The sequence below is a fragment of the Lagopus leucura genome, unplaced genomic scaffold (assembly GCF_019238085.1).
Source record: "Lagopus leucura isolate 7727_CA_CO unplaced genomic scaffold, USGS_WTPT01 Super-Scaffold_741, whole genome shotgun sequence".
Lineage (NCBI taxonomy): Eukaryota > Metazoa > Chordata > Aves > Galliformes > Phasianidae > Lagopus > Lagopus leucura.
Window position 1 is genome coordinate 4,711,259 of NW_024962256.1, and position 25,619 is coordinate 4,736,877.

At 45.8% G+C, this 25,619-nt stretch overlaps 1 protein-coding gene across 4 annotated transcripts in view; it reads right to left on the bottom strand.

The window, feature by feature from the left end:
- AFAP1L2 (actin filament associated protein 1 like 2) overlaps window positions 1-25,619 on the bottom strand; it is a 55,461-nt gene that overhangs the window by 20,173 nt on the left and 9,669 nt on the right. For 3 of the 4 annotated variants that reach the window (XM_042863714.1, XM_042863711.1, XM_042863710.1), the window contains exons 2-3: window positions 2,330-2,464; window positions 1,734-1,811 (exon numbers count right to left, since the gene is read on the bottom strand). In XM_042863714.1, coding sequence (XP_042719648.1) covers window positions 1,734-1,811; window positions 2,330-2,464 — 213 coding nt within the window. The remainder of the gene's footprint in view (window positions 1-1,733; window positions 1,812-2,329; window positions 2,465-25,619) is intronic. The other variant, XM_042863712.1, reaches the window with a different exon arrangement.

Consider the following 25,619-nt stretch of genomic DNA (forward strand, 5'->3'; position numbering starts at 1 on the left):
TTTCAGCTCTCTGGCAAACCTAGAAATCATCTCATTGAACCTCATCATGCCAGGAAAATGCAGTTCCCCTCCATTAGGGGCTGAAGTGTTATCATTTTGGGAAGCATTTCATGCTGTGTTGCTACAGCACACCCAAGCCCAGCTATGGTGGTGTGAGAAACCTGCAGGGCGTGAGAGGTCCCACTGACCTCAGCCACAGAAATGTGTTCACCACATCCCACCAAAGGATGTGGATAAGTGAGATAAAGAGAGCACTGGGGCATTCGTATCACATCTCCCAGCCCAGCGGGCACAGCCCTCTCCACCTGCTAACCACAATCCTGCAGGTCCCACCGCTGCCCAGACACGCACAGACCTTTCCATGCAGTGACTGACACAGGCTCAAGGCTGTATACCATGATGCAGCTATGGCCAAGATTCCACGCGTATCTCACTGACTGCAGCATTTCCAAACAACCCAGAAGTTTTACTTGGAATAGGGAGGTTGCTGAAAACAGAGAAAGGGAGAAGCGCCAGATCCCACAGGGAGGGACTGAGTGGGTCGGCTCACAGCCTGATGGGGAGAAGTCTGAAATAGAAGAAGCAACACTAAAAATAAGTTGTCTGAAATACATCCCTGAGTTTCAGCATGGTCAATCAGTGCAAGCCGTGCTTTACCCACCCAAATGACAACTTAGATAAAGAGGTGCATCTGTTGTGACTCAGCCACTAAGAGCTACTGGGTGGCTGTGCAGTCTGGTTACAGAGCATTACAGCATGACCCAGAGGAGCCTGCCTGTAGCTCATGCTGGGGCTGCCTGCGTAATGCGGGAGGACATCCTATCCTCAGGGGTATTTGAAGTTAACCTAAATTCAGCTGCAGGTAGTTTAAAAATGAACCAACCAACCAACCAACCAAACAAGCCAATACAAAATGACAAAACCAAACCAAACAACTCTGAAAACACAGAAACAGTGCAACCCTCACTAGTATAGGATCAGCACATCAACAGCTGGCTGCACTAATGCATCTTCTTGTTGTTTTGGACTGGAAATTTTGGGGTTGGGTCTGCTTTTGACTGCATGTGCATTAAGAAGATGCATGTCAGCAATAACTTGCTCTGTGCAGTTATCAAATACAGCATTTGTTATGGACTTCAAAGAGCATAAGTAATTTTAAAGAATTATGTTCTTTGCCTCAATATAAATTCAAAACTTGGGAAATCTAAATTGGAAATGAAGCTTGGTTGTAGGTTTAATTTCTTGGCTTGTACACTGCAGATCTGTCAGCCCCCAGGGGACAATGTTCCTCTTCTCACACAGATGGTGCAGGCCGTGTCTGGGGGGGTCACCTTGCAGGGCTGTGACAGCTCAGACCCTACTGCAAAACAACACCAACGGGACAGGCTTTCAGGGTCTCGAAAGGTGAAGTGACTTCTTCCATGGCCAAAGGAAACATGACAGCTTCCTTAAATATTTCAGGCACTGGAGCTGCAAGCCTTAGAAGGCAACATTTTTTATCCCAAAATAATGCTCTCCAAAGTGCTACTTCCAGGAATAACCGCTTAGTGTTGGCAAGGACCGTGATGTCCAAAGGAATGCAATGAAAATGGCAGCCCTTCCACAATGTCAGCTGCTTCAGTTCCCAGAGCCTCCAGAGAGGCCTCCACCAGCCTCATAAACCAAGGCTCTGGCCCCACATGCACCTCCATCATCTTGAGGAACGAGGCAAGCATTGACCTCCAATTCCTTACCTTTGTCTTGCTTCTCCTGGTCACCCTGCTGTCTGTTGACAGTCACTTTGTTCATGTAAATATATTCTTCATCGCCTCCTGCATGCAAACAAAGGCAAAAGTGAAGCCTTCATATACCCTGTGTGGAAAAAACTTAGCACTGGGAAAGCAAAGACAGATGTAAGAAGTGTCTCTGCTAAGTGCACACTGGGGAGAGCATCTTGGTTGAGACAATGTACAGAAAAAATCCCAAGCAATAATAAAAAGCAGAAAAATTAAGTGCTGTGCAGTCCAGGAAATTCCATAAGTTAAAATTTCTACTTAAGCACTAACTTAGCCAAACAGCACATCCTGTGTATCTTACAAAGTGGATTAAATAAACTTAAGGTTTAATAAGGAAAACAGAAAGGATCAGGAATCTTGGGAATCCTCTGCTTGTAAAGCTGGACGCATAACTATAGTAATTTTACATAAACAGTTAGAGGTCACTGCAAAAATAATCGCCATTTCATTTTCTCCTTTTAAATTTCATGTCTATCATCCCTGCCAACCTCCAACAAAATGCTGCACTGGGACCCCACAGCCGTTCCCACGAGAGCCCGCCGCCCCAGCCCTGCCTGTACCGCTGGACTTGTTGTACACCCTCAGCAGGTCAGAGAGGAAGCTCTTCTTCACGAGAGCAGTGCTGCTCAGGTTCTCCTTGTCCAGTATCCTCAGAAAGTCTTCAAGTTCTGTGAGCAGCTGCTCGAGAGCTATGAAAGCAACAGAGACAATGGTTGGCAAAGCCGCTCGGTGGCATTTCAATAGATGACATACATTGATTTGGTATTTTCCATTTTGCTGCATTTTTTTTTCTGCCCAGGAATAACTTACATTTATTTTTCCAGCTCAAACCCTCCCTCTGGTAACAAAAAGAAATTCATTTAGCCTGTTCAGGCTGCTAAAATCCCAGGTAAACACCTTCTTCCTATAGTCCTTTTTCTCAAGGGAAGAAAAATTTAGAGGGATTTTGAGCATTAAGGCTGAGACTGCACAAAAGCATCCATCAAGATCTTGACACCTGAACCTTGTGTCCCTTCAAACACCTATCAGAAGCCACCTGGATTGTTATCTATCAACGACCCTGCTTTTCGGTTCCACTTCCCAAGCTCAGTCCTTATTTCCCTGCAATGACTTGACAGCATCCACACACCATGGTTTCCTTCTGAGATGGTGCTGCTCAGCTCTGCCACTGACCAATGGGGCTGACAGGGCTCACACTGAACAGCAGGCATTTAATCACTTGCTGTTATTTGCTCTGAATTTTTTCATGGGCTAATTAGCAGCTGTGTCAGGACCACGTTCCACAAAGGAAATAAGAGGGTGTTATGTGAGAGGGGAAGCACAGCACAGGAACAACAGTGAGTGGGAAAAGCAGGCAAAACCCAACTGGTCAGAAGTTCTCCCCAGTATCTCCCTGATGCTAAGGACACTGGGGAAGAAGAAGGGCAGTGGAGTGAGGTTACCACTGCCAGGCCAGGACCCCTCAGCACACCGCCAAAGAACAAGTGGCTGTGACATCAGGGTGACCTAACTGGGGTGATATGCCTTTGCCTTGACTTACAGCATTTCCATACTACTGGCTGCCATGTGAATCACAGTACACAACTGTGAGCCATAGAAGCACCCACGCTTCAGCTCTACTGGGGAAAGCATCCAAAGCGTACTGAGTTTAAGTGAACTTAATGATTCTTAGAGGTCCCATCCAACTCAGGAAATTCTGTGATTCTGTGATCAAGTGCTACCACCTCAGTGTCACAAGGAACACTGGTGCAGGAGAGCCATCACCTTCTCACTTGCCCATCTTTAGCTGATGACCACTCCTCAGGTGACAGCTTGTTAGAAGATGGAAAAAAAAGAAGATGGAAAAAGTTACTGTAGACTGTAAAGTTTTCTGTTGCTAGCTAATAATTCAAAATCATGCTGCTGCTCTCACACTGTATTAATCTTCAGCAGGTTGACTCTTAAACAGTCTAATGAGTCCAGATCAATCAGTAGTGGCTCCACAGGAAATGTCTAACTGCTATCTCTTCACCCTTCATCTTATATCCTCTACACCCAATTCATTCTTTCTGGTCTGATTTAGGACCATTAGGGAGTGAAAATGTCTGCATCATGCTGCATTAACTTGAATGTTTTTGTTAGCTGCTGTTTTGCCTGGCTAGAACCCACCATTACCCAGAGAAAGTTAGAATCATTTCAAGAAACAATAGCATTTTTCATAAGCTACAAGGAAACAGGTAGTATCTGGGGACAATATTAGATAACACTGATAAGCATCTCTAAACAATGAACTGAGAGCACTTTGCATCAAGTGTGCTCAGCGCCTGCTGCTATCCAGCATCAGGGAGCCTGCTTCTCCCCAGCTTCAGAAAGCTCCACTGGGGCAAATCCCACTTATCTGCTGCAGCTGTGTCCTTCTGAAAATCCAAATCGAGGTCAATTCCTGCTGAAGTCAGACCTAAACGTATGTTCCTGTCAGTTCATCCCAAAGGACAGGACTTCAGTGCGTTAGCGATGGTACCAGAAGTAACACAGCACAAGAAAGAACTAAGCTTAATTTGAAGGTTCAGAAGTTGTCAGTTGCCCCAGTGGCCCACATGGCAGTCGTGATCCTGCCTTTGCAGGGAGGAGAGGATAATTCTCTCCTCCACCCCCACAATGGCAGAAAATGACTTTATTCTTCCCCTAGGCTTCCACAGCTAGCTTACACACAGGGCCAGGCTCTTGTGAATGACACTACAGTAGGTTACATTTTCCAGCCCACCAAAGCTGCATTCAGGCTTGCAGCGATTCAAAGCAGCTCATTTGGGATGTGATCTTGGGGCCACGGAGGTCAGTGGAAAGACTTTGTCAGACTTCATGGGATTCAGACTCAAGAGATTAGTTTTGCTCCTCTTCAGCAAGAAGCCGCACATAAACCATCTGCTTCTATGCAAGTATCACTTTCATCTCAGCTGGACATTCCCTATCTAAACCTGATACCTGCAAAAATAAGCCACCATAAAAATGAATGCGACCATTCATTCTCTCATATCAGAGGAGAACAATCTAAAACTCATCAGAGCGATGAATGTAGGAAGGAAGAAGGCTGAGTACAAGGCCAGATCCGCTCTGCAAGCAACAATCACAGCAGGTCCCAGCAAGTCAGTAGAATTAAAAACAGTTATGAACCCACATATGTCAAACCACCTCAGGACCCAGAGTGCTGGAAACTACTGCTTGATCTCAGCTAAAGACCTCTCGTGCTGTGGTGATGATGTGCTGAACATATTCATGGCAAAACCACACGGGTGGTTATCCAAAGCAGCCTGAAACAAATGGCTCTCCCTCCTGGCAGCATGTTGGCAATTACTCCCATAGCTATGCTTGCTCTCCAGGGCAGCAGCTACAGATGCAAGGAACGCATTTGCAAAATCAAAAGCTGCGAGTAGCAGAATGAGAAATCAGAAATAGACAGAAAGGAGAGTCACAAGGCAGTACAGTTCTCAAAGATGCATTTGTGAAATGTCCTCCCACAGCTATAAGACTCTTCTCTCATACCTTTTGCAAAGCCCCAAATCCAATGTCACTCAAGTAATCTTTCTACCCATCTACTTCTATTAGAGGCACTACTTCAAATAAATGCCTTCACAGCACTTGCAAAAATTCTGCCTTACTTACGAAAAACAGACTACCTCTGAGGTTAAGGCTGGGGAAAGCAAGGTCCAGAAGAATTAAAAGATTTAGCCAAGGTCACTGTGGAAACCTCAACTGAAGCCAATTCTCCCAAGCCCCAGGACAGAATACTCCATCTCCTCACCAAGTATGGCCAAAAAAATAGGTTAGATTAGATAGCACAACACAGCTCCTATCGTGCTCTTCTTCATGGCCACAAGTCTCAGTCATGGATACAACTATAAGGATTTCCCAGTTAGCAATGAAGAGAAGTGTGGGTGTGTAATTGTCAGTGCACAGAACTTGACTCATCCAAGTGATTTGTCAATTAAAAGACAGAACTTTAAAATACACAGAAATCTTACTTTTTAGTGGTGTAGGAAAGACTTACCAGGCACAGACTACAACCAGAACTACCAGCTCCTCTTGCCTGCACTTAAATGGAGGAAGAGAGCCATTTTCCCCCCTTTTCAGCCCAGGACAATGAAACCATTTTTGCAGAGACTCCTGGGCAGCCCTCTGACCACAGCAGATCTCTCTGTACGAAGGTTGCAACTTTGGTGGCAGCAATAAGCAAAGAACTGCTTGAAACACAACTGATCTGTTTCAATGTCAATTCAGTGACAGAAGAGAGCACTGAAAAGGGCTTCTTTTGGCTCCAGTCTATGGCCTTTCTTTGCAGACAGAAAGTCCCTTGCACTGCAGCAGTGTCTGTCCTAGTTCATGTAAAGCTAGAGCCAAAAATGCAGTAGCTTGCAAAGCCCCCATTGAGGAAGCACATTCCTTGCAGTAGAGCTGCCAATTTTGCCTGACACCAAGGTCACTGAAAGGTAAATGACCATTAAACTAGATTATAAAAAGCCATTCCCTTCCAATAATCACTGATCTTTGTCATTTTGCTACAATAACAACCTATGTCTACATCTAATTACTTCATAACTTGACCTTATGAGGAAATGGAAAGACAGGCTCAGAGTGAACTTCCACTCAAGTGTTTTAGTAACCACTGGACAAGATTATAAAGCCATTTAATCTAAATTTGAGTATTTATTTTATCAAGGTAGAGGGGCCCCAGCCACTGTGTAAAGGATTCTAATAAGATACATGCTAAAAGATAAACTCTCCTTTGCAGAGACAGGAGGTGGAAGATAAGGAGTACTGTTACTACCAGGAAACTAGGGCAACCCTGCCTGCAGCTGGGAAGTTGGAACTAGATGATCTTGGTGCTCCCTTCCATCTCAAGCCATTCTATACAGGTGAGAGTGATTTGGCAAAGGACATGGTCTGGTCTCCGGCCCATCCCCAAAACAATCTGGCTTCCCTGTGTCCCAGTTTGCAGCTCTCACCCCCAGATCACTCTTCTCTGAACCCTGATGCATGGAGGAGAGGAGAACCATGTGGCTTAGTAGGTCAGTGTCTCAGCAGTGCTCAATAGGCTGATGAGCGCAGGATGGTAGGCAAGAAGTTTGCCAACTTGGTTTTCATTGCCACAAACCAGGTTCCATTGCCCAGGCTGGCATCCGCGCTAACAGGCCAGCCTTTCTGCTTTAGCTTTTCATGGGAAGAAAAAAAAAAAAAAGAATAAAATACTCAATCCAGTGTCAGCCGGATGAAACTCCTCCATTTTTTCACAAAAGAGTGTTTCATAAATATTTGTAGAAAAAAGAAATCTCCCCACAGCAAAATGTGAAGTGCTGTGTTTATCAAAGGAAAGGAAAACAAATAATACCAAAAAGAAAGAACAGCAGGCCTCCAGTAAACACTGAACTTTCTCATTGAAGAATCATTGCTAGATTAGAAGGAAAAAAAAAAGGTAAAAGTCACAAAAATAAGGCAAGCTAAAGTCCCTCTAAACATGGAAATTAGAGAACTAGCATATTTTCCCTATTAAGCCTGCTGTGTCAGCCAATTAGGACCACTGTCACAAAGCTGTCTGATTTCCAGACATAATAAGTGCTAACAAGGAAGAAAGAAAAAAAAATCCAGACTGCTTCTATTGCTGCACCTAAAATCCAGCACTGCCTGGCTTCACGCTCCAGCCGGGAGCATTGGGCTTGTCTTTGTTGCAAAGGATGAATCATGCAAGGATAGAGGCAAACAATGTGTCTGGTGGGCTGTGGGCTGTGAACTGCACAGATGACCCCCACCAGCTCTGCGTGGGCTGCTCTGGAAGTTGGAACAAACCTCGCATTGAGAAGTGGCAGCTCTAACCTAGGAACTCTGAACTTTAACAAAACGGCAGCAGAAAATGCACACAAAGCGTTTCAGTTTGCTGAGCAAACAACAGGCTTCTCTTCACTCCACTGGAAGACAAGGAACGACATCCAAGAAAAATTAAGAAAAAAAAAAAGAAGGAAGAGAGAAGGGAAGCAAGACATGAACGCTGTCATAAGGAGCTTTAAGCAATCTGGTATTGCAGTGCCATGTTGCTTTTCTATGTGCAATACAGGGGAGCCGAGTGAAAATTCAGGGTGATACTGCAATATCTTTCTTTGCAAAGCATCTCAGTCTTTCCATAGCAGACCAACTGGTGAGTCACTGACAAACAAATTGGTTGGCTGACAGCTGAAAGGAGCCAGTGTCACCTCCCTTTGTAACCTCAAGAAGCCCCTGAAGTGTCACTAGGCCATGGACTGCATGTCTATGCTCCAGCGCTCAGTGACAGCAGTAACATCAGCACGGGGTACTAACAAACCGTGCTGGGATGTGGGGCTGTTTGGGCTCTCACCATGAGAAGTAATGCATCCCCAGGATACGGGGGACCAGGTCACGTATCGCCCGCCTAAGAAGTAGCTCTCACTGGAGCAGGATCGAGCTAGGGAACAAGAGGGAAACAACTAAGGAAATAGCAGCACAGAAGCCAAGAGGGCAAGCTGGGATCAAACTGAATCAGGACAGACATCGGCTAGAAAAATATGGAGCAAGTCAGGCAGGGCAGGATGTTAAAGAAGGTCCTCTTCCTAAGGTAAATATCCCCGAGAGCAGGCTGGAGCAGGCTCCCTTCCCAGCAGGGAGGAAAACAATCCCAACAATTTTTTCAAAGCAGAAATCTTGTTTGCTGCCAAGCCCCAGAGCTGGATCCTCCAGTGGTGTGACAGAGACAGAACTTGCTCTAAAGCTGCCACCACTGATTCCCTTCTCTCCCCACAGCCCTTCCTGCTGTGTTTTCTCCCTACTCCTTCACTTTTCTGCTAAGATTTAGGGTTTTTTCTTCCCCTTCTTGTGAAGTTTTGTTCTCTCCCACTCTCAGTCCTTAGACTCTGCACAGCTATTTCATTCTGGGGTTGTGACCACCTGACCTGTAACTTAGAGGACTTCCGTTGTTTGCTATCTAATGTAATGTATCACTATATCCAGGAAGGGGCTACTGAGAGGTGTTTGATCAAATAGAACAGCTGTTCTCAAGAAGAAGGAAAAAAAAAAAAAAACACCAAGAACTCAACTATGCAATTCAATTTGACATAGCTCAAATACAACATGAGCATCTTGTGGCCCACTCAGCCATGTTCTTCTCTTCCTCGCTGCAGTGTGTGTTCCATGGAGGTGGCAACATGCACTCTTACACCACAGGGCCTTGCTGGGAGAAAAGTGCTCTCTATCACAGCCAGCAGCTGATTCCCAAAAGTGCTCATTTTCCTCCTGCAGAAGGAGTAGCCCCAGGTTAGGGCTGCTTTAGCTCATGCGAGGAAAAGAAGATGGTCTTGGAAGGCCTCTGGGTTAGGAAAGATGGATTGTTGTCAAAGTGCTGCAGAAGGCCTTGCATCATTCCTGTCCATCACTCTGCATAGCTATATCCAGAGGAAAGCACCACCTCATCCCTGCCCTTCAGAACAGGGGAACGGCAGGCACACTGACATCAGGAGCCCATGGCCACGGGATCCCTCTTTCCCATAGGAAAAGGAAGCCTGGGATGCCACGTTCACAAAGCAGTGACTGGGAAAACGTGAGGCCCTAAAGAGATTAGCTATCAAAGTGATGGTGAACGACAGCCCTGGAACAACACCCCGCGGTTTGTACCACATCAATGCAAGTACAGGAGGTTAACTGCCAAAAATACTTGGAGATAGATTTTTCTTTTCTCTCTCACAGGCAAAACACAAATTAAAGGAAACTGCCAGATATACAGAGGGCTTTTTTGAGTGTTTTTTTTGGGGGGAGGGGGGGATAGAGGACATGCACACACACATGCACACCCCCTCACATCAAAGCATTTTCCCACCATTCTTTGTTGATTTAATGGCATCATTCCTCCAACAAGCATTAGAAACATAACAGAAGGGGAAGACAAAGCAAAGGGTTTGAGAAAGCAAAACCAAGAGCTCTGGGATCAGAGAGAGGCAAAGAGTCCTGGTGTCCCCTGTCTTCTCCTTGACATTTCCTCTACAGCAGAGCCCTTCGAGCTGTGCTGTGGCATCACAGCCAGGGCTGAGCCCATTTATAGAGCTGTAGAGCAGAACGACTGCACAAGACTACTGCAGTAGTGTAGGGGAATAACAGCATGCTGACGTCAACCTGGGCAGGCTTGAGACTTTCTCTAGAATGCCATGATACTATCATCAGCAGACAAGCTTACTCCAAAATATTATTAATAAAAATAACAAAACAAAACAAAAAAGGTAACAACATGTAATAGTAATAAAGAATGTGCAGACATCACCTAGGATTGAAATTCACCAACTCTTCTAAACCAACTCCTGCTAATCTTCAGCTTAGGGTTAACAAGTGTGGAAATGGAAGGCTTAGAACTGATGAAGTACTGCTTCCTCCTGCCCTGATCCACCAGCACTCAGTAGGCATTTCCCAGCAGGGCCCCAGCACCTGCTGGCACACAAACGGGGCTGAGGCAGCACAGCTCCAGGACAAAGAATGGCCTTTCTTTTTTTTTTTTTTTTTCCAAGAAAATTGGAAAAGTTCTCCCTTTCTGTCCTCTGAGGCATGAGAAATGAAAGCTCTCAAACCAGCAAAACAGCCATTTACTGGATAAAAAAGATTTTCTTACTTTGTCTTGCACTTTGTTTACATGAATGAGAGCCAGTTATGCTGAGATAAATCTCTGAAACCCATTACATAAATACTCTGAAGGTATCACTAATCCTATCACAGATTTAAGAGTTAGATCATTATTTTCATTTCCCACTTCAGCAGAAAATCTGTGACAAGAAGCTGCTGATGAACAAGCTCAAGGCTTTTCCAGCAAATTCGGCTTCCTCAGAACTTCTCTATGTTCCCATCTGACTCTTAAATCTCACCCTTAACAGACTTCTGAGGGACCATTGTAGCTTGGCTCTGATTTACCCTGCCTGCAATCTCTCTTCCTAAGGAAGGTTCAGGATGGATATTAGGAACAACTTCTCCAAAAGGGTGATAGGGCACTGGCACAGGCTGCCCAGGGAGCTGGTGGGGTCACCATCTCTGGGGGTGATCAAGGATCATGGAAGGATGTGGAAATGAGGGACATGGTCTGGAGGGCAATACCAGTGGTAGGTGGACAGTTGGATGTGATGATTGTAGGGGCCTTTTCCAACTTCAGTGATTCTGTGATAGTGAACAGCTGTGTCATTCTCAGTAACCCTCTGTTCCCAACTAGGTTATTTGGGGGTGCTGCTGGGATCATGTGGGGCACCAACGCAGCAGCACAAATAGGCAGCAGCACTGTGGCCAGCACGCAGCAGCACTGTCGTTGCTTCAAGCTATGTTTTCCATCCAAAAGGTGAACATAACATAATTAAACACTGGTGCTAATAAATTAATAGTTTTTAATGAAAGTAAAAACTTGAAGAAAGTCTCTAGTAAGCTCCTGTGAGGCACAGCCTGGCTCGTGCACTGCTTTGCCTCCAGCACTGGAACCAATTTAGTCAAGGACAAGATTAGCATCTTGCAGGCAGGAACTGCCCTCGAGACAGTTTTCTAATGCTCACAGACAAAGAGAAACACATCCTCAAAACAAATGGCTAGCTGGTGAGAGAACTGCAATCAAAGCATCAAAATCCAATGGCCATTCAATGTGTGATTGTCCAGAGAAAGGGAGGCATAGCAGGAGAGCAGCCCCGCAGTGCACACTGCAGATCCTACCCTCATCACATTTCTTTGCCCGTTCATTCCAGAAGCTTGATAGTGCTTACAGAGGGATTTTCTCCTTTACCATCCCCTGTTCCCATCTCCCAAAGGCTGTCCTTTCTCACACAGGCTGCCACTGCAAACTTCCACTCAACCTTTTGCCTTTCCTTCCATCAATTCCACGCTTAAGCTCCAGCCCCAAAGGCAAAGTCGAGGCAGCCAGGGAACACAAAGCCACAGAGCCTTTAAATCTTCTCGGTTAGTGAAAACATAAGGAGTGTTTCTGTTGTGGTTTGGTGCAATTTCATTTGTTTTATTGTTATCTGCCTGCCCAGCCTTACTAAGCAACAGACAGGCAGGTGAAGGAAGGAAAAGACAAATGATTAAGGAAAACATTCCCCAAAGGGCTAGGCATGCGTTGTGCAGAATTAACTGAAAACATTAATGTGATTTTTTGGAGATAAAGTAAGCAATTCTGATTTCACTCATTTGTTTCATCAGCAATAGAAAGAATGGCAGGAGTGGGGAGTGAGAGGTTGGAGCCACTGAGATAGGGTAGTTGCCTTCTCATCATTGCCTCCAAGCAGGTAGACAGGTTCATGCCTGAAGGGGTTGGAAAGGAGAAAAAGCAAAGAGGAGCTCCATCCCAGCCTTCACAGGGGCAGCTGCCAGACAGGTCACACAGCCCATGAAATGCAGGCCAAAAGCACTGTTCAAACATGAGCTGCCAAGCCTTTAAGAGATGTTTATTTTACCTCGCAGCATTTAGGAAACGTGCAACTTAAGTTTCCTCTCCATTTTGAATGCTATCTGCCTGAAATCTCTCGGTGGAACACACTTCTATAAATCTCCCCACACTGGGGACCAAGGAGGTACAGGTGGTATTGCCAGAGATGTAGCAGAGAAACAGAATCTGCAGGAAATTCTCCCCAACAACGCAACACACTGTACTTCCTTCCCCTCAGCATGCTTACCCATCCTCACACAGAGTGCTTTGGAGGTAATACTTCAGCACGCTTTACCCACATCTTCTATATGACCATCTCACAGTGTTGCCTTAAGAAGGGCATTTAAAGATGAATGCTGCGTGCTGGTACAACAGCAAAAGATAAGTGAAGTCCTGGATGCAGGATTCAGTGTCTCTGCTCCTAGCAAGGCAAGAGATGATGCAGTGCTCAGACACTGCCTTCACCAAGGCACTTTTCTCCTAGCACACCTCACTGTGCCCACACTTTCACTACCTGCCTTGGCCATCTCACTCCGATTTCCCTGACCTACTTTAGGCGGCTGAAGGGACCACATTCACACAAAGCAATGCTACCTTTCTTGCGTGAGTCAGCAGCAAGCAACAGGAGAGCTGTTATTCGTAATTGAAAAGGAATTAAGTGATTTTGAAGACGGGGAGCCTTCTGGACTGGTAAGCTGACTGACAGCAGGAGCACTTCAGAAAAGGCTGCGTTATGAAAAGCAGACTTCAAAAGGAGAAGTGACAAGGGCCAGAGTGTTTGTGGTGCCGGAGGAAGTCATTAGAATTTAAAAGGGACGCAGATTGGGCAAGTACCCTAGGCTACGAAAGCTGAACTGCTGCCAAAAGAGTTTCTTTTCACTTTCCCATTGCTTCCTAGCCCGTTAGAAGTGCAGTTCCATGCACATCTGTGTCTCAAAACATTCTTCAAGAAAACCCTTCAAACTGCTGAAAACATGAGAAAGGTGCCACCATCACAAACTAGATACCTCCTGTCCGCAGTTTTCCTTTTAGCTTATTAACAGCTGTCTTGTCTTCATCATTTCTGAACAAGAGAGGACTTCTGCACGTCCCTCAGCGATACGACATTTCTTGGAGGACTGGAGCAGTTTATCTCCCCTCCTCATGGTTCAGAGGGTGGTGTCTCTGTGAAGCAAAGGCTTCAAAGACATCCAGGGGCTGTAAGCACTGATGTTTGGAAGTGAGCAACTTGCCAGGTCAGGACTGCTGCTCCGGCTGGAGAGCTGATGTTGGTCATAGATGAAAGAGAGTGCAAAACACACTGGTTTCCATTCACATAGGCTCTGTTGCTTTCAGATATGTGCTGTGCCACAAGTGGTTTTGTGCTGAGGACTCCAAGAAATACGAGGCTACAACAGTGACTGTAACAGCAAAAGCTCAACTGAAATCTATCATACCTGTTCTGTTTTCCTCAGCAAACTCAACATTGAGTTGAGTTCGTTCAAGTGACAAAACTCCTTCCATCATCTTAATGCTTCTGGAAGAGCAAGAGCCAAAGCTAAAGGTCTGCAAAGTGACCTAGAAGATTTGCAGTTCTGGAATGAGTACAAAGCTGGTGTTACAGCAGGGCCATTCCTTTCCATCAGCTCTTCCCCACCTGAAGCCTTTAATGCCCATTTTCTTGATATTTTCCCCTACTACAGAGACTCCATTGCTGGATGGCTCATACCCAGACAGTAACAGAGAGGATTAAGGTGATTGAGCAGCCCTCAGGAGTCCAAGAGCTCAGGGCTGCAGGTGAGATGTGAATCAGCCTAGAGGAGGGAGCTCCAGCAGCACGCATAATCAGCCTCTCAGCACTGCCCTGCTCCCAGCTGAGCAGGTCACTGTGGTTAAGTCCCTGGGGTTGCTTATCTGTCAAGTGCATAAAAAAAATGTGCTGAAAGTTTGGCAAGCTTAAACAGCCTTCCAGTAACACTCTGAGGAAGCTCAGAGGATGTCATAATGCAAAGTATCTACTGAAAATTGTCTCAGCATTCAAATGCTCCTTGAGGATTTAGTTCAAGTGTTGAATCCCATCCATTTCAGACTTGTGGACCTAACCATAATTTCAAAGGAATGGAAATTTCCACACTATGTCATTTACCTCCACTTCTTACGGGGTTACACTTTCAAAACTCCAACAACTTTGACGGAAACAACAATCTTTATGCAAACACAGCCACTCCTGAAACAGGACTCATCCCAAGGCTTTTGCCCAGGAGGCAAAAGGTTCCAGGACATGTGGCACACTGGCAGAAGGCATCTTGCTATGGAAGAACATACACTACTTCAAAATTTGCTCTGGGAGGTATCAACCTGACCTTACCACAAGCAGCCACCTGAGCATCGGGGTCAGGAATCAAGGCAAGTGGACATGTCACCACGCTCACCCTTACTACCTTTGGTACCAGTGGTGAGCGTGTGGTCACTGGCTGCAAACGTGTGCTCTTTGGCCATGCCACCACAACGGGCCAAGCTGATTTAATTGGACTTTTGGCCTTGCACTGTAAATTTGAAGGCTGTAATGCACAAGGTATCTTTCAACACTTGGTGAGTGTGACAAAGACTGTAAGAAACATGACATTTGCTGTGGACAGTTTCCCAAGGCAGGTGTCAAGAGCATTGCTCTGACAGAATACGGCTGCTGGCACGTCACAGAGCAAGAATGCAGTTTCAGATCAACACCTCAAAGGTGTTCAGAGAAATCTGATCACTTCATTTCCCAGCAACAGGATGCAGTCTGGATGGGTGTCATCCCATCCCACTGCTCTGACTGGGTCGCCTATAATGTTTCCTCCTTTGTCAAGTGTGACAGCGCACACTGTAGCTAATGCAACGGTAACATCAGGTACCTGATCCAAATCAAACCCAAACAATCTCTCGGCCAGCGGGAAAGAGATCCAGCATTAAGGGCTGTGAAACCACAGTAACTCACAGGTTTTTAAATACATGATCACCACCATCAGGGACTGAGGGAAGGAATTTAAAAGTAGATTTGGTTCCCTAAAGAACAGGCGTTCTTTTGAGCCACACTGAAGCCTACCAATATAGTTTTGTTTAAAGCACAGACAAGAAGGACACCTTCTTGGATTCTAGTTCTATGCAGAAACAAACAAGAAGTGCAGAAATCTCCCAAGTCATGTCACAGAAATCCAGTTGTCCAGCTCTGGGAATTCCCAAAATACCACAGGAAAGAAAAAAAAAAAAAAAAAAAAATAATCAAGATGAAACTGAAACAAAAGTAAGCTACATTTCATTGAAATGGGAAACCACAAACCACTCCACATTCAGTAAGAAGCCCAAACATGGGGAATTTCTGCGTTTATAAGAAACAAAAGAATCCTCAAACTTTAAACAGCCAATAGCTCCACTGGGTTGCTGGTGCTCTCCTCTGGGATAGGAGAGATCCAGGACCAAGACTGAGCTCCAGCTGGTCAGCACTGCAGGTAAGTCCTCTGCACTCAAACACCAATTCTTCTGGAGCAGCTCTCTTATATTTTATTCCATTTAAGTTCTCCCCCTACATATGTACAACAGTAGTTCCTCAGGGTAGGAGCTTGTCAGAGGAGTGATCTGAGAGGCTCAGGCCTGTGGATATGGGCTTCCCATGCAGTGCCATTGCCATGAATGCCGTTTGTGACAAGAAATTTCAGCTACAGCCTGAGGAGCTTTCACACAAAATTAACTTCTGTGCATCCTCGTTGAGGAAAAATAATTTAAAAACAACAACAACACAGCAGACAGATCAGAAATGACAAGAAAGAAAAAAAAGAAAAAAAAACTCCATCAGAAAAGCCTTCTATGCTGTCAGCGTAGGAACAGCCCAAGCTTCAAGCAGCTAGAACTCATCAGTAAATCTGGTCCTCTGTGTTCTCTTTATGTCCTAACCTATTTGTTTTCCTTCCCTTCTCCCATTGCCCCAGCAAGCACTCAAAGCAAGACTTGGCACTGCATTTTTCTACTTTTTTCTGCTAAAAGCTTGTCCTGTGCTGCCATTTGGTCAGGAAACAGTTGCTGAGCCCTCAGTCAGCATCCTGAGAGGCCTCTGACCTATGTGGTGGGCTCCAACCTCCCTGCACGCAGCCCAACGCAGTACCACATGCTCCCAGTTTAACTGCTGAAAGTCAGCTTGCAGGAGAGAAGCCACAAGACAGAAAACTGGCACTGAAAAGCAAACAGCTCCAAAAACAAGAGTCATTAAGCAACCCTGAGCTTCTGTTTGAAAATATTTAGATCGGATGTCTTGCTGATTTGACACATCTGGTTTCCAGAAGGACTTGGGTCAAAGCTATGGTGAACACTCCTTTTCACAGTGCCCATGCAAAATGGGTAATGAGAGCCTGAGACATGCTGCAGAACCTCCCAGCAACAGGGGCACTTCAGCCTGCTCCAGCCCTAGTGACTGTCACACTGGGCCTCCACATGTAGTTGTAACCTGCAGCAAAGCCTGTACCACCTACAGCAACAGATGGATGATGCACAGGTTCTGTGAAATTCATGTATTTCCCTTAATCCGTGACTAAGAAACCCATCTTCTCAGCACAGACCTTTACAGAACACTGCATTGTTTATGGTCCTGATTTACCATAAGGGTGTCGAGCCCATGGTTACCTCCATCCCTCGACAGCACACACAGCTCACTCTGCATCAAGACTGTGACAGATCTGAGCCTGTGCCCAGGCTGGAAGGATGTCTCAATGCAAAAGCAGGCAGGAGCCTGCCAGTGCTTTCCCAACTGCAGGAGGTTCCAGACCTCACAAAACATCCCAACCAGCTAGCAGAAACAAGAGGAGCTCCTCAGATGTACGCTGTGCTCATTCCTAAAATATCCTTCCTTGTAGAAGAGGCAGGAAGCAGGCCTGGCATTTTCGATAGCACAGGAATATTTGTTTCTTTCCCTGGCTACATTGCATCAAGCCAGAGAGCACCAATCAGGCAAAAAGACAAAAAAAAAAAGAACAAAAAACAAAAAGCAAAAGGCAGCTGATAGCCCTCCCTGCACACTTCCACTCAGGTACTTCTCCACAAAGGATCGATGAGCCACAATACATTTTGTCTCCTGCTTACCTAATAAAAAATAGATCCTAAACCACAGCGGGCTCCCATGTCCTCGTTACTACCCAAGCAGCATCAACAAAAGCGAGAAGGCAAATGCAGAGTGCACACAGGGGAGCTGGAAACACCCAGATGCTCCCCAAAATAGCTGCTGCCCAGAATGTCACAGCTGGAGCACCACTGGGAGCTCACTACCCACACAGCAGAGGTCAGGAGGTGCATTCCTCCTCTAAAAATACTATGAGAAAGAACGGCGGAGCAGCAGGCCCAGCTCAGCCCCTTGCAGTGGCTGCCCAGGCCTCCTTCACCTACACACCATCATTTGGAGTGGAAGATCCATTGGGTAAAAGGCTGCTTCTCTTGGTGCCCCCTGAAAACTGCTTGGTCTGGTGATGGCTCTGCACAGAAGGGAGATGTGCAGCAGCACTCATCTGAGAGCATTAAAAATAAAAGACCTGCAACCGGCACAAAAAAACAACAGCACTTAGCTCATCACCATAGGAACAGTTTTAGTGATGTGGCAGCCAGACAGCCGGGTCCTGGAGGCTAGTGTCCTCCTGGTAACCTTGGGAAAATCACTGGCTCTTAATTACGAATCTGGGGAAGATTGGATATTAGTGTTTGCACTGCCACGTTACGTCTTGGCTCTGTCTGAGGCTTCCCTTGGCTCCCAAGGTGCTGGAAGACAAACATGTATTTTCTTTTCATTTCAAGATAGCTGAAAGCCACAGCCTGAGCAACAGTGAGAGCTGTATGCAATTAGGAGTACATGAATAAAACAGCTCTGAACAAACAAACAGAAATCCCCTGACCTCAACCCCCCGATCCAAACCCTGAGGATGCGGTAGCAGTGGGGTGGCTGGGCCCAGCAGCAGCCCAGGGTGCAATGTTTGGGTATGTGATTTTGGGTCTCAGCTCCCCTTGATCAGGCAGCCTGTAGTGGAACCTACCACTAGGCTAACAGCATTGACAGAGCTGCATGTCCCACAGGTCACACTCGTGGCATGTGAAGGAGCCCTTTCCTTTATTCACTTCCCATTTCCTGCCTATTTGTTTCAGCAGCAAACTCCCTTTTCTCATAGTGTGGGTGGGATCTGCAGAAAGGAAAGGAGCAATCCCTCTCAGCATGGCTCCCTCTCCACAGCGGGACCACAGCCGGACCACAGCCCCTTCCTTTGCCCCTTCCAGGAAGAAGGAAACTTGCAAACACAGCCAATCTGCAGAAAAGCAGCTTTTCACAGAAAGCCTGAAAGGAGGTACCACTGACTGCAAGCAAGGCTGAGCATGGAACTTTCACCAAAAAATCAATACATCAGCACAGGGAGAATTGTCTCCCATGGGTATATGGCATCCCCAGGCAGCATTGCTCATCAAGAGGAGATCAGCTGCCAGAGTCCTGGAGAAAAGGGAAACACAGGAGAATAACCTAAACATCTGCTTTGGTTTTCTTTTTCCAGGAGGAAAGGGGCTGGGAGGGAGTGCGAGGAGGCTGTCCGCAAAACAATCCGAAAACAAAACAAAACAAAAAACAAATCAACAATCTTGACTTCTGAGTTGATTCCAGCAGTTCAGAAAACCCACAGTACCGAGGGTTGCAGCCCCAGCATTGCTCACACCATGCTAGCTCAGGGCAGGGCAGCCCCAGCACTCCCTGTGCAAGCCCAGCAGAGCTACCTGGCTGTGGATAGCACAAGGGGAAACACGAGCAGCTCTTTTATCTCGGTTGCTGCTGAGAGCAGGACAAATGAATCTTCAAAGACCTTTCCCATGCTGCCATCCCTCACTTGAGCTCACATACCAGGTTTTTCAAGCAAAATGCACTCAAACCTAGCCCAGCAGTTTGATGCCTCGTCAGTGGTTTTCTTGAACTGACTCCTGATCAGTTCAAGGCTCAAAGCCAGAGGTATCTGCAACCCAGCCCGAGGGCAGGTGAGGAGGAGGGAGCCCATCATCTCTGGCCAAGACTCCCGGTGCGTCGGTCCCTCCTCCCAGCTGTGCCTGTCTGTTCTGTCAATACACACACAGCGCCAGATGACTCAGCCTGCTGCTTCCCCTCAGGACTCGGAGCCGAGATACGGGCAGGGGAAGGTGGAGGGAGCGGCTTTGCACCATGTGAAAACAATGTCATTTGTTTTGCTGGTCAGACTCCTGCACTCTGACAGGGATGCACAGCAAAGCCGGAGCCGCACGGCACCCGCTGTGAGCAGCTGTAGGGCCAAGCACCTTGCAAGGTACATCCTTCCCAAAGCCACACAGACGCACAGGGCCCTGCCCAAACAAATCCTCCAGCAGCTTTCCGCCAACACAGCTGTGGGTGTCAAAAGCACTGACTCAATATGCTGTAATTTAAAACCAAACTCATCTCTTCAGCTGAAAAAGAAAAAAATAGAAAAAAAAAAAGGGTTGGTTATCCTCACAACTTATTCCCTCTCCTGAAAAACCAGAGATTATTGGGCTTTTGGCAAAGAACTGCTTTCTGAAGGGATGGAAACCTTGACAGTGGTCACACTTAAGGAGTAACAGATGTACGTTTCCACTAGAAATCCCTTCTGCCCAGATCAACTCCAGGACATGTAGGAGACCCAGCAAGCCAGATCCTCTGATGAGGAACATCCCAGTGACATTTCCAAAGCTCTGAAAACAGAAGGCAGCCAAGGAGCATCATTGTGATGAGCACCATGCTTGGCTGTGCTGGAGACAGCAACGTGGCTCTGCCCACATCAACCACTGCCGGGTGGGAGCACACCTTTTGCTCCTAGTAAAGGAACAGGGAAAAGTGGCTCATGAGTGCATGGAAGCAACAAACCTGCCAACGGAGACTTCATGCTGAACCAAAATAAAGAATTAAGCAACCCAAAGAGTTTCTCCCCTCCAGCCAAGCAGAGCAGCTGATGAAACCACCCTTCTGCATGACATGCCTAGCGGTGCTTCAAGGAAATAGGATGGTATAAATCCATTAGAACAGAAAAGCTCTTTTCCTAGACATGACATGGGACATAAGCTCCCAACACTTGAGGTTTTGCTCTGTGCTGCCAACCAAGGGGTTTCACTGGTCATACAGGGGAGGTAGGCAGGCACCTCAGGAGAGCACCTACTCCAACACCTGCCCAAAGCACCTACAGCAGGTTACTCAGAGCAACGTGGTCCAGTTTTCAACAGTGCTCACAATTATAAAGCTTTCCCCTACATTAAAATGGAGTTCCATTCCAGATAGTGCCCACTGTCTCTTGTCCTTTCACTAGATACCACTGAGAAAAGTCTGTTTGTCTTCTTTACTCCCCCCCCATCAGGTATTTATACAAAGCGATAAGGGCCCTCCAAACCTCCCCTTCTCCAGGCTGAACAGTGCCAGCTCATCCAGTCCCTTCATCATCTTCATGGCACTTTGTTGAACCAGCTTCTATACATACACAACTTTGTTGTAATGGGAAGCCCAGCGCTAGATAGACTCAGTATTACCAGCGACTTACCAGGACTGAATAAAGGGGAATAACCTCCTTCCACAATCAGTTGCTGTTTCAAATACTCCTCTCAGTCTTTTGTTACCTGTGAACCTTGTGTTACCTGTGCTGAGGATGTACTCTGCCCTATCAGCTAGGTCACAAATGAACAGTACCACCCCCATTATTGAGCCCTGTGGCATAACATTAGCAACTGGCCTCCAGCTGGACTTCCTGGCACCAAGCAGGGATGGGATGCAATGACCAAAGCCTTAGTAAAGTCAAGATTAACAAAGCCCTCCTCTCCCCTCAGCCACTGAACCAGTCACCAGCATTTTACACACATCAAGAGCGTAAGATAATAGGGAGTAGAACATAAAGCAAACATTTTTCCAAGGTGTCTACTCATCAACTAAACATAAGTAGTACGGTATGCTTGCTACTTTTAAAGCTTATTTAAGAGAGTAATACTGCATATCAGTGGGTTGTTTGTGTTGTGGACTGAAATATGGAGTTAAGACTCCTCGTGTATCACAGACAGACAGAGTCTAGTACCCTCACCTGTATTTCCACATGCTACCTTAAACCAAACTTACAGATGCAATAGCTTGATACTGTGTGGGCTCATTTTAATCAGCACTCACCTACATTCAGTTTACGACTGAAACGCTGGCACTCTACCAAATTGCATCACAACCCTCCGGCAGTATCTGAATGCCTCCAACCAGTGCATCACATATTTTCTCTCTTGGCTTTGCTTTTCATAGGGTTAGAAGAACATCTTGTACAGAAATTTTGTATAGCGTATACAAAACAAAACATTAAAACCCATACAAATAGATGGAAGCTGCTTTGTTAAACTCTTGGGTCAGATCCAAAGAAGCCCTGGTCTTTTACAGCCTGAACTTCATCCCAATAGAACAATTCACTCCACACTGACAAAATCTTGATTTGAGCTTCACAATCCATGGACAGGTTTGCCACAAAGGGACTGGACTATTCCAAGTCTGCTAGCCCAGAGGGAGGAAGTCTATCTCAGGATCCATGCAGAAGCTACACACAGGCAGCTCCTGGACAGATAGAATGCATACACACAACTCTCATGAAACAGCTAAGTACAGCTCAAATCTTCAACTGTTCCCTGCAGGCAAGGATCCTCCCCACTCACCCTAAATGCAGCTGGTTTGTGATATGAGTATCATGGAATTTATTCCCAGTGCAGCATCTGGGTCATAACTGTCCCTTGTTAAGGCTCATGGGTACAGGTGGGGAATGGGACAGCACCTGCTTAAAACAGATGCACACACTGGATGCCACTATATCCTGAAGTCTTCAGCTTCTGGAGGAGAAATGCTGTTTCTGTCTAGCACTATTAATCTGAAGGATCCCAGAAATACTCCATGTGAAAGAGACTTCAGGAGTGGCCAGTCCAGCTGCATGCTTAGAGCAGCATTCACTTTTAATTCACACTGGGTTCCTTAGGGATCAGTGATCAGATCTGATCCTGTGGAAACCTTGAAGGATGGAAACTGAACTACCTCTGTGCAATCTTGTCCACAGCTTGACTCTCTTCATTGTCAAGGGTTTTTCTCATATTAAGTCTGAGCCTTTCTTGTTCTGTTTGTCTGTTGTCTCTTGCCCTCCCACCATGAAACATCTCCCCAATAACCTTCCAAAAGTATTGGCAGCTCTACCCTCAAGTCTATTGGCTGCCTCCAAAAGATTGATGTAATCTGCAGATTTGTTGAGATGTATACTTCCCTTCTGCCAGGTCACTGATAGAGATAAGCCCCAGGGCAGAACACCCCGGGAAACACCTCTAGTAACTAACTGGTCTTCAGGCAGAATACAAACCACAACCCCGTTCTCCTTGAACTCCAAAATCCAGCCAGTTACTAACTGACCTACAGCCCACCCATCCACAGCCCAGCCACCTGTACAGTAGCATTTGTGCTGGATAAAGCTGTCTCTGTGGCTGAGCATCACCATTGCATTCTAATACAGAGAACATACTGCATTTGCTCCAGAAAAGTCTTTTTGACCCGAGTATTCCATCTACCTCTCCTTGTTTATTTCAGTCAACATAGTAAGGAATTTCATCCTCAAATTGAAATAATACGAATTGTGCATACAACTATTCAAAAACCAAATATAAGAACTGGAGGGCTTCAGTCAAATACCATATTTCAAACACAGCCTTGATCAGCATGAGGCCCTTGGAGGGCTTGGACAGTTCCAGCCAGCAGGCAGAGCTTAAGAGGTGCTGTGGGAACAGGAACAGAAAATTCACCAAAATGAGTTTATTTGTGGGCAGTCAGAGCAATTCCATTTTGATTTATTTCTGCTTTGAAAGAGACATTCAACAGCTTCCCAGCATTAATATATTTTCATGCTCAAGTCCAGAAAGGGCTTAGAGCTACTTATGCCCAGTTACTGTACATTTCCACAACAGCGTGAGCCTTGGCAGGCTGCTCAACCAGCTGGTGAGCCTCAAATCCTCCAGAATGTGAGGAATCAAATATTTTTCCTCCCAAAATTCTGAGCAGCTGTTTCTCAGGAAAGACACTGGCCATCTTTCAACAGATCTGCTGGACAGGAAGTAGATGCAATCAATTTAACTTTGCTTGCAAAGCCAAGGGTGTCTTCACCTCTCTAGCACCATTTTAATAGTGATTATTTCATAGCACAGAAAATGTTTCTTAAGCTAAAGAGGCTAAATAAGATATGCAGAAGAAACGTCTAAGGAATTGAAGATAAGGCTGTATGCTCTCTGTCATACTTTCCTCCACACCTTTTCCTATCTCCTATCCATGAGATCACTTTGAGAAACATAAAGGTTATTTCAATGACTAAGAAGCTTTCCATTTGAGGAACACACAAAGCTAACGAGACCCCTGTGCTTCTCTTTCCTCTTTCTTTTCCCTGCCATTGGCTAGTTTCAGTCCTCTCCTGCACTAGCAACGGTATTCATCACACCCTCCACTGAGCCATATCAACTTTCATTCCATGGAAGGTATATGCAGCAACAACAAAGTGGCTTCCAGTGAAACTGGCTCAGAGGATGGGCTGCCTATCAGAGCAGGCATAAAGCGAGCAGCAGAAGTGCCTGGTCAGGGTGAGGGCTCCCCTTCCCCGTGGGTGTGAGGTGCTGAGCAACTCAAGCTCCCTCCCATGATGACACCCTTAGAGACCTCCCACTCACTTCTCCCACTCCCTTCATGCTCTCACTGAATTGAAAACAGGCAAAGGTCAGGTTATCCCATCCCTTTTTCTCCTATTGGTCTCTTCCCACCTCTGGCATCTCTACTAATTCGAAACCACCCACACATTCACTTCACATGACAGCTCCAGCCACTAACATCTAACAGCTGACTTTTTTCCCTAACTTGTTGATTCAGACATGTTTTCTTACGCAGTAACCACTCCAGGATTTCAAGTCTATTTCATATATCCTATTGCTTCCCACCCCTTTTCTGCTGCTCTGTATTCCCTACTACAGGATCTGTCTCACAGGATGACAGCCATACCATAAGGCAGCAGCTCTTTGGGCAGCTTTGTAACATGATAATCTTGAAGTGTTTTCCCAGCCAAAATGATTCTACGACCTGTAACACTGCAGGAGTCTCCACTCTCTGGGCACAGGGGCACCTCTTGGTGCAAGGTACTGCTCCTTCCAGTCCTCAAGTGGGGGTTCAGGAAGGAAATTCCTATCTAGGTGGGGATTTTCCAAGGCTGTGGGCCACCACAGCCATACCTGGAGAGGTGATCAGGAACTCTGTTGTGCAAAAAGTTCAATTAGAACAACAAAAAAAGTTTTGCCCAAAAACAACCAGTATAAGGTAGATGTTTATAGCAGGGTTTTACTGCCTGCCATCTTCTACAGAGTTTTTAGATCCAGACAACAAATCAGTTTCAAGTTAGAAGAAAGCCTACTTCTGCTGGATTTGAATCAGAACCCTTCTAGGTAAAAAATAAAACACAGTTAATGGAAATGTGGCGTGCGTGGAGCTTTCACTCCTATTAGCAGGTCTGTCCGAGAGGACACAATTTTCCATGCATACATTAAGCCAGTCCAATACTGACATCAGCTCATTTCCATTGATCCTGATTACATAATAGTGACTTAATTCTCCATAGAATTGAATTTTCCATATGTTTGGATCCTTTATTGTTGTTACATGATTTCCTTGTTCCCTTCTGCATTTATTATTTATTATCCCTTTGTCCTATCACTTAAACATTACAGTCTTCACTGCAAGCAGAAATTTCTACAGGCTTACTTTGTTTTTCTGATACAATGTTCATCCTACCAATTTTCTTCCAACTAGAAGACATGCCAGTGACAACACTGCAGTACTGGGCACACCTACAGCTTTGAGGATTCCGGTTCTGGACTGAAGTTACTTTTTGTTATGACCTACGTTAAGAGTAGTTAAGAACAGTGATGGCACCCAGGTACCATTACTACTATTTACAATTCACAAACATCAGGTTTACAAGATCTGGAGGTTGTTCAAAGAAAGCTCAACAGATTGCAAAGGTATCACAGTATAGCTGTAGATGAATATTTTTGTCATGTTTTCCACCCAAAAGACAGGTCTGTTCCCGTCAAGGGTTACAAGCCACACAGTGATGTTGCAGAAGCTCAGCAGTTCACTTCTGAGTGCAAGTTTGTTGTGGGTCTCTGTATCCCCAGCACATCTCCTGGTACAGACACACTTCTTCCAGCTCTCACATCACAACAGTAGCTGCTCTTTGGCATCATGCAAAAAGGTGCGTTTTGGTGGTTTTTTTGCTGGTGGTGGTGTTTTTTTCCCGTGCCAAAGAACGAATTTATCTTACTGTTCCATCATATACACCCAGGGCTAATAATTCACACCACATCCCCAGGAATAATGAAACCTCCCAGAT